Raw genomic sequence first — 10,020 nt, 5'->3', positions numbered from 1 at the left:
TAAATGGGATTAGTGTAGATTGGTGTTTGTTGGTCGACATAGACATGGTGGGCCAAATGGTCTGTATCTATGCTGTATGACAGTATGACTTAGCAAATAAAAACAAATCATTTGAATTTTGAAGCAAACTGCCTCTAATTCTCATTTCATTGCTATTTTTGTTCTTTTAAACATGTTAATCTCTAATTAGTTACAAAGACAAAATCTCTAATTTTCACCCAGTACCTTTTAAAAAGTACTAACAGCTTAATCAGTAACATGTGTGGAGGAGAAAACAGAGTTAACGTTTCGGGTCCAGTGACCAACTCTGTTTTCTCCTCCACGGATGCTGCCAGACCTGCTGAGCTTTTCCAGCAACTTTGTTTTTGTTCCTGATTTACAGCATTCGCAGTTCTTTTGGTTTTTACTCCCTAATATCTGCCCTTTAGAAAATGCCTACATGTTCACCCCTCAACTCCACAGGAAATCTGATTTTCATCAATACCGAAGGCCAATTCTTGCTTCCTCAGTGTCTCCTCACTTACAGACCTAGTCCATTAGCAGTATTTCAGCAATAAACTGTAGTTGATTCTATGGATTGCTATCACATACCTTACCTCCTTGATCCTCGATTTGGAATCCAGCCTATACTCCTGGCACATCTGATAGCCCAGTTTTTAATCCTAAGTAAACAGCTCTTGTGAAAATGCACAAATTCATTGACCTTATTTGCAGGGCACAACGATGACTGTATAAAAAAACAATTACAATGGAAAAGAAATGTTTTTAAAAAGCCATAGTTGAGGTAGGTAGAGTAAGAGCTTTGTAGCTGCCCAATTTGTGTTGTACTTGGCTGTTAATACTTCTAAGAGCAAAACTATTAAGATTCTCTGAATTGCAACTTCGCAATCTTGAGAACACTCAGCAGCAGTTCCCAATGTGAATTTCAACTCCCGATGGTGTTTATAAGTACCATTTAGGGGCACAAGCCCTTCCAAAGCAGCAACGACAACTGTGGTGAGGAGATTAGCAGGTCTTGAGACTTTGGCAGGACAGCCTGGACTCTCCAGTAAAACATAAGGATTGCACAGTGTGCCAAAAGCATGTTTAACCATTTGAAATGTTTTTAAAACGAGAGCTGAAACTTCCAAGAATGTTGAAAGAAAGAGGCAAAAGTAGGTGCCACATATAATTGCCAAGCGTGTTTACTCCCTTGATGCAAATGATTTTTCTTAAAGTAGTGTTCTGTTTCATTTTTATTTGTTTAATACTGTGACATCTGGGGAGAGTGCAAGGGCAAACCTTGCCATTGGCACCACCTTGTGGCAGCTGTGAAAATGTTGATCTGCTTTTTGAGTCATCAATTAATTGAGGTTGACTTGCTCACCGAGCCGGCTTGTTTTCATTTACAAGTTTCGTTACCATGCTAGGTAACATTATCAGTGAGGCTTCCGATGAAACAATGTTGTTCTACTCCACTTGGAATTTATACTGTCCAGTCTGTTATGGTGGGTTGTGTCATTTCTGGTTTTGTTCTGTATGCGTTTGTATATGGGGTCCAATTCTACATGTTTGTTGATTTGTGTTATGGGTGGAGAACCATGTCTGTAGGAATTCCCGTGCATGCCTGTGTTTGGCTTGGGCTACCATGGTTACATTGTCTAAGTTGAACTGATGTCCTTCATTATTTGAGTGTACTGATATTAGGGAAATTTCATTGTGTCATTTTGCTGCTAGCTAATATTTGCAAAAACCTTAATCATCCATTAGTTTTAACTGAGTTTTGCTTGCAAGCAATGAGTTCTGTATCTGTTGTCAGTACCACTCTGAGTAAAACCTGAACTGTTTTATGACAAAAATCAACTTATAGCTGCCAATGTCTGTGTTAAGATTTCAGTGGACAAGGTTGACATTGAGTAAATTGTAAGAACATGCATTGTATTTGGAAATATAAACTGAAAAATGGAAGTTTGGAATTTTTTTTATACAAGAACCCAAGAAAAGTTGAATATGTGAGTGGTAGCCACTTAATGGTTAAATGACAGCCTGCAACGTTCAGAGAAATTAGAGTTGATATTTTCATGAGACCTGCTGGCTTTGAGTATTAAACAAAAAATCTGCCCCGCAACAGCTTCTGGATTAGTTGTAAGTTGCAATTTGTCACAAACCTGAGGTTTACTTTACTAAAACCTCCACAAGCCTGCAAAAAGCCAAATTCCGCTCTCGCTCTCGCTCTCGCTCTCGCGCTCTCTCTCTCTCTCTCTCTCTCCTGTCACTGACTTTCACCCCCTGGATAAATGAAAACCAAAGCTAAAAGAATTTGAAAAGAAGAATTTCACATTCCAGCAAAGCCTTTGGTCCAACTGATGGCTGCTGAATCAAGGATCACAAGAAAACATTGTGTTAACTCTACCATTTATTGAGATCATGGCTGATCTAATAATCCTCACTGCAGTTTCTTGTTTTTTCCTCATAGCCCTTGTTTGCCTTTACTGTTTAAAAATCTGTCTGTCTCAGCCTTGAATATACTTCTCAATCTATGACAAAATAGAGAAAGCGTTTTGATCATTGGTATCTTTGGCACTAAAATATGAAATTCAATGATGTGTATAAGATGTAACAATTCAACTTGCCTTGCCTTAATGCCAAATATTGTGGTGACAAGTTTTATATCATTAGATTGGGAAGACAAATTGAACGTTAAGTTGCCTTTCTTTAAATATGCATTTTTCCTCTTTTTATTTGGAAAAATATTACTTATTTCATCAATTTGTCATGTACAAAAGATTAGCTATAGCTATAATTTAAAAAGAGTTCTGTTATACACTGAACACCAATGCAGTTCTTAGGATCTGTTTAACTCTGTCAGCTTCTCAATTCTGATAGTATATTACTTTCCTTTTGTGGGTAATTTTTTGACCTCGTGGAGCTGATGATTCTAACAATTACATGTCTAAATTGTTTGCTTTGTAAATTTATTGACTGACAAGGATCAAAAATGTAATATGATGCCAAATAGTATGTTTCAAATATGCACTTGGGTTTTACATGCTAATATCAAATACTCATTTTGAATTATCTCATGCTTACTACTAAAGTAAACTTTGTGCTAAGATGTAACTTTGTTATCTAGGGTGCCTGGAAGCCATCCCTTAATCTTGCTACTGTGTTAACTTCCATTCACTTATTGATGTCAGAACCTAATCCAGATGATCCTCTCATGGCTGATATTGTGAGTTAATTTCTTTTAAAAGATACTGTTTAGGTATGTAATAAATGTTGAGTCAACTCCTTGAAAAGTGAAAGTACTGTGATAGTGAGTAGAAAATGTGCAATGCATAAGTGAAGAGGACTGCAGGCTGACAAATGTTGGGAGCCTGTGCCAGAAACATAGTAAAATGACAGATTAATAACTTTCAGTTCTCAAACAGGTGTTGACACTCAAGTGAATGGAATGCTAAAGTAACAGAAGTAATTGCAGCAGCAGCGGTAAGAATGATGTAAAACCAATGTGGAAAAGACAGTGTCAGGGTATAGGGGTAGGAGAACCCCTGTGACCTTGGGAACTAATTTAATTGAACCTTCATTGTGCCAACTCTAGTGAAAGTATAAGTGCAAGTTTAAATTGTACCCTTCTTTCCCCAGGCGAGTTGTTTGGACAGCACTAACAGTTACTATATACAACTTAATGCAGCAATTTTCATTGGCAGTTAAAGTTCTTTAAAAATAAAAAAAAGAGACAAAGGGCAAGATGTTGTTTACACAAAGCAAAATGACAGCAGTATTTATTGGGCAGCAATTTCCGACCATTCAGAACTTATGGTATTTCTTTTAATCCATTGAACTTCACTTATGCATTATTAATAGCAAACTTTATTAACCCTCTTTTTCTGTCGAGATATAGACTACTATTTATTAGCAAGGATCTGCTGGGCTTTTATTGGGAATAGTTGTTTGTGAAATTGGTGAGAGGTAGTTACTTAAACTGAAAAGAAATACAGTTTGTATATGGCTTGGAGATATATATTAACTGAAAGAATTAGTCTAACTGCATAGGTCTTGGCTTTCTAGTGAAAGTGCAGATCTATGATTTGGTCGGACTATTACGACTTCACATTTTACCTTTTATTTAGTATTGTGGATGGGAGCAAAATTCTGTAACGAAAAATTGATGGATTAAGTGAGATTCTAAACTGTTTCAAAGCAGGTAAGGGTGGGGTCATCCATTTTGCACAAAAAAGGATGGAGTTAAGTCATTTTTAAATGGTGTAGAGCTAGGAATGAAAGAAGTCCAATGTAGAAATCGCCACAGAATGGTGAACTCTATCCCTGTAGGCTTGAAAAGAAAGGGGAAGAAGTTCTTTTTTTTATAAACAGCTTTTCAAAGCCCTGGTCAACCACATGGTGTATCGAGCACAGTTCTAGGCATCTTAAAATGAAGTCACAAAACATGTTTACAGAGCTCTGAGGGTTAAGTCGAGCAGTAGTTGCATTAACTAAACTTGTTTTTCCTGGAATATAGAAAGATAAGAAGTAATTTGATTGAGGTTTTACATTTTGTGAAAGACATTGATAGTAAAGGAAAAAAAACTTTGTAACTTGGGGTCTTAGACAAGAGGACATAACCATAACTTGGAGCAAGACCATTAAGGAGAGAAATCTGAAAGCACTTCTTAACAGAATAAGTAGTAGAAGTGTCAAACCATCTCTCACAGAAAGGAATTGATGCTTATTCATTAATTTAAAATCTGAGATTCCATTTCTGCTTGCAAAAGATGAGGGTTGTGGAGACAAAGTTAGGTTACAGATCATTCATGATTTCATTAAACGGTAGAGGACTGAGTGGCATCTGTTCCTAAAATAAACACATACAGTTTATTTTAATGCAATTATCATTGATCAGCGGCTATATAATAAAATTGCTTCAGATCTACTATTTTCTTTCATATCATTTTAAAATGTAAAAATTAGTTTCAGCTCACAAAAATAGCTGCTCTTTGCCAAATAGTTATGCTTTAATAAAATGCTGGTGGAACAATTCTTGCCAGATGGTAGCATCAGAATTATATAATAAATTTTGAGATCACAGCTGCACATATTGATCAATGCTAAATAATTTCTCTATTACATTTCCAGCAAAAATTACATTTTAAATCCAGGTTCTTTTTGAAAATTTATTTTGTTCACAATTGTCAATGTACTCGAGTATTCCCAATGAAAATAGTTGTTATGATGCCAACATTCTTTATTTGAAAATGATTAGTCTAAACAGTGATTATCTTAATTAAATATTATAAATTGGTTGCATGTTTATAGTTTTTAATTTTCAAGTTACTAGCTTTTGGAAAAGTGGTATACTGATTTCAGGCCTTTAGCGCAGTTTTTTTTTTAAGCTCACAGAGGTCCTCTAGTGTTACAAATTGCTATTACACAGTTTTGTGCAAAATAACTACTTGTAGGGCAAATGAGGTGTGACACAAAATAGCGCCCTTGCACCGATTGATTGTCAAACAACTAACTCAATTTACTTTTAATACACAAAACACAGATTTGAATTTTAAAAAAAGTTTCTGAAAATTGAAGTTAAGCATAATAAATGTAAGTTGTCAAAAGAATGCAAGATTCTATGGAATTCCTACAAGTTCATTGCACAATGCTAAACATGTACAAGTGCTATATATGTTGCTTAACTTAAATTCAGCCTACAAAAAGTGAATTATTGAATAAGTTGAAATGTGAGTTGTTGGTAAGTGGGTGGTAAATCTTTAGCCTTATCAATAAATTACTGATTTTAATTAACACTCGATTTCATGGTGACTTTTTTGGCCCTTGGACCATGCTAAAATGGGATTAAGCATCTCCACGAGTGTTTTATTATTAGAAATAATAAAGTTGGTAACAATTTTTAATGTCTTCTGAAATATCTTAAGCCTTTTCTCGTTCAGATTTTTGCAACTTTAGTTATTACAAGACATTACATCTATTTCACTGATCTGTACTTAATTCTACCAATTTAAAATTGTTGGTATTTATGTGAGCATTTCTATTGTTTTATTTAAGTATATATAAATTTGCTTTTGTATTGTAGTTGGAGCTTTTTGCTGATAATTATAAGACTAAATTGTATGGAGCAATTTATTTTAATTGTAAGCAGTTACATTCTTTTTTTATATCCTTCCAATGCTTTTAAGTTTTGGCGGAGACAGCCAACAAGCTGGTACTTGCCAATAGGCAAAGATCCCTGTTTGAATTGAGTGTGTTTTCTATTCGCCTTTCAGTTGTACTACAAACTAGTAAATGCATTCTAAAGATAGAATTAACTGCTTAATATAGTTTTTCCTTTTTGTTTCAGTCATCTGAATTCAAATACAACAGACAGTCTTTTTTGGAGAATGCAAAACAATGGACATTAAAATATGCAACACCAGCAAAAAAGGATGAGGTATGTTTACAGTTTCTCAACTTGTGGGGTTATGGGTGAAATGTGTAACTTTGTATTCATGGGACATGCCAAAACTGCTTTGTAAATAACTGCAAAATACACAAGGGCATAATTCCAAAGTGGCTGCTCTTTTTTTTTTTTTCCCTTTTTGCGTCCTGAACTGGTGGTTGGCAACTTAGTTTGCAGGGAATTCAATTATACAGCTATGATTTAAAGGTTTATACCTGTAAACTTTTGAAATAAAAACCATAAAACACTAATGAAAAGCTCACCATCTTGGTTAATAAAAATGGTTTGAAAACACTAAAAATGATTGATCCAACATTTTCTCCTATACTCACAAATTAAAAACATATACTACTCAGTAGTTCAATCAATTTAATAGAAAATCTGGTTCTGGTCCAGCTAGGGCAAGAAAGATGCAAGGTTGCTGCCTTATTTGTATCTGAGTTAACCAGTATCGGTTAGAGACAGGTTACACGGCTGGTATCAGTTTTGGCTGAGTTTGGTGAAAGGAATGAGCCAGAATTCGCGTTCCTGACTTCTATTTATTAATTTTTGCTGCAGTGTGTTGATATCAAGATGTTGGACAAGGCTGTAGCATGCTCTAGCTAAGCTTTAATACCTTCTGTTTGAATAGTTTAGCAATTCACTATCAACTCAAAATCATCATAAATGGTTATTAATTTTCTCTCCACATAACAATAAATGCTGATTCATGGAGAACTATCATCATCATCAGAATGCAAGAGAAATTGTCGAGAAAGGAGTGAAATAAGTGTTTTTTTTTACAAAGTTCTTGAGTCTCTCCTATTCAAACCCAGAAAGCTTTAAGCTTATAGTGTTGTCCTTTCGTTAAAACACCTTCTGTTTATGTAATAAATTTTGTGACTGCATGCTGTCAATCTAACAATGGTATTCTGTATGATGTTTGCCAAGACCTATGCAGTTAGACTAATTCTTTCAGTTAATATGTATCTCCAAGCCACAAACTGTATTTCTCTTCAGTTTAAGTAACTACCTCTCACCAATTCCACAAACAACAACTATTCCCAATAAAGGCACAGCAGATACTTGCTAATAAATAGTAGTCTATATCTCGATTGGAAAAAGAGGGTTAATAAAATTTGCTATCAGTAATGCATTAATGAGCTAGCAAGTTCAATGGATTAAAGGAAATACCGTAGTTCTGAATTGTCAGAAGTTGCTGCTAAATAAATACTGCTGTCATTTTGCTTTGTGTAAACAACATCGCGCCCTTTGTCTCTTTTTTTATTCTTAAGAACTTTAACTGCCGATGAAACCTGCTGCATGAAGTTGTATATAGTAACTGTTAATGCTATCCAAACGACTCGCCTGGGCAAAGACGGCTACAATTTAAACTTGCACTTATACTTTGACTAGAGTTGGCACAATGAAGGTTCAATTAAATTAGTTCCTAAGGTCATGGGGATTCTTCTATGATGAGAGGCTATACAAATGCTCACTCTTCATTGTGATTGGAAGAATGAGAGGCAATCTCTTTGAAACATACAAGATTTCTGAGGGAGCTTAATGGAGTGAATGCTGAAGGATTGTTTTTGCTGGTCGAGGAGTCTAAAACATGGGAACATAACCTTCGGATATGAAGCTGATGGTTTAGGACTGAACTAAGAAATTATTTCACTCAAGTCATTGTGAATCTTTACAATTCTATGTATCAGAGTTGCACATGCTCCATCATTTAATGCATTTAAAGCTAGGTTAAACAGATTTTTGGTGTCTTGGGGATTAAAGGATATGTAGAGTAGGCAGCACAATGGAGTTGAAGCCCAGAACAGGTGTGCTCATATGTGATGGTAGGGCAGGCTTGATGAGCTATATGGTTCACTCCTCCTCCAATTCCTTGAGTTCTATTCTGTCTCCTGTATATGATAAAGTATGAGATTTTTTAGAAATGATCTTTCTGTCCCTGACTTAACAAATTCAAGATCTTATTTGTTGTTCTACTCAAGCAAGATCCAGATAAAATTGCATGTGCATGCCAGACTATTTGGTTTCTCTGTGAATTGAGAATTACTGCCAAAGTATAATTTGCACACTATATGGCGTGTGTATATGTGCAATGGAGGTTTGGAGTTTTACAAACAATGTGACATTTATTTGGCAATATCACAATTCTACTATTCACTAAGTAATATTGCTCAATGACTTAATTTACACTCATCAGAAGTGGGATGAGTAAGTCTGGGCCTAAATGGATGACTTGAAACCTTTTATTCCTTATTTTAGATATCTAGCTGCCTGAAGGAGAATCAGAGCCATGTTGAAGACCAGAATCACAGCCAGCTTGTGAATAAGAATACACCAGTATCAAGAAAGAGATCTGCCTGTGATTCTGAAAATGCTAAGAAATTTTGTTTATAAATAATGTGGTACTTGTGTTTGTGTTTTGATGTTATCTTTTAAAGTTTTTGTAACTAACCTGTAAATTTGTTGCTTATGTGGTTTCATAAATGTAGTTTTTGGCAATGACAATAAATTACCAATTAGTGGTGACAAAGAAAACAGATGAGTAAATGATTTATTTTTCTCTGTAGGTGCTGCTCAATATTTCCAGTATTGTTTTTATTTTAGGTTTTCAGTACCTGTGGTATTCTGGCTTTTTACTAAATTGAATAAGTCTTGATGAGGTGCTTGGACTGAATTATCTTGATCAGTGCTATAAATTTATGATTCTGTGTGTAGATGCCTTCTCCTCACCTATTTTAATAAAAGAGGGCAGGGAAGGGTTAGGGTTTACCACTTACACAGGGCATGAAGACTGCCAGAGAGGTAGGGATTCCAATACCAGTTGTTCTCTGGCAATAGAGTAATATTACCAAAGTAACAAAGCCAGTTGAGTGACTATGATTCCTTTCACCACCCCACTAACAAATATTTGACCTGGGGTGGAATGGGGCCAGAAACTCAGCATGGAATTTCATGCCATGGCTGTCCTTTATGTCCAGGTGGAACCTAAACATTCAATCCTAAGCATACCTCTTTAAATTATGGTATGACTGTCTTAAGCAGTATAAAAACTTTTAAGGGCACTTTCCATTCTTAAACTATCAAGAGGATTGAGAAGAATGCCAGATGTGATTTGGTGCTTGATAGGAAAGGTAGGCAGGTACCCCAAGACCAGAAACAATGTGCAACATAATGAGGACAGAAATGCCTGTAGTTGTGAGGCCTGTACAGAGATTGGAACCAGCTCAGTGTCATGAGATGCCCTAGAACCAGGACAGAGAACAGATGTAACTGATCTAAAATCGCAGTTGGGGGTGACTGGCAGCTATCCGAAGACTCACTGAGGCAACAGGCACCGGTGTACAGTGATATTAGGAGATACTTTTTTATTCTAGTAAAACTTCAAAATTGCCAAGCTTCAAGAGAAGATTTGGTAAAGAGTGACAGTATTTAGGAGAAATACAGTTAATTGCATTAATAGATAGTATTGATTGATGCCTTGATGATAGCATTTTCTCTCATTTGTGTTTTAGTAGTAGTTCTGTTTGGTTGATAAAATTCTGATGGCTTCAGTTGAAGTTGACATCCTTTACTGTGTAATGTAGATT

The 10,020-nt window shown here is 35.5% G+C and overlaps 1 protein-coding gene across 8 annotated transcripts in view; it reads left to right on the top strand.

Moving 5' to 3' along the window:
* ube2t (ubiquitin-conjugating enzyme E2T (putative)) overlaps positions 1-8,968 on the top strand; it is a 32,465-nt gene extending 23,497 nt beyond the window's left edge. For 7 of the 8 annotated variants that reach the window (XM_048611983.1, XM_048611984.1, XM_048611982.1 and 4 more), the window contains exons 5-7: positions 3,113-3,211; positions 6,332-6,421; positions 8,693-8,968. In XM_048611983.1, the coding sequence (XP_048467940.1) occupies positions 3,113-3,211; positions 6,332-6,421; positions 8,693-8,827 (324 nt within the window). In that variant the 3' untranslated portion in view covers positions 8,828-8,968. The remainder of the gene's footprint in view (positions 1-3,112; positions 3,212-6,331; positions 6,422-8,692) is intronic. The other variant, XM_048611987.1, reaches the window with a different exon arrangement.
* Positions 8,969-10,020: the final 1,052 nt, after the last annotated feature.

This window comes from Rhincodon typus, chromosome 25, assembly GCF_021869965.1.
Source record: "Rhincodon typus isolate 14 chromosome 25, sRhiTyp1.1, whole genome shotgun sequence".
Classification (NCBI taxonomy): Eukaryota; Metazoa; Chordata; class Chondrichthyes; order Orectolobiformes; family Rhincodontidae; genus Rhincodon; species Rhincodon typus.
Note: the sequence above shows the minus strand (reverse complement) of the source record. Positions and strands in the feature narration are given on the sequence as shown.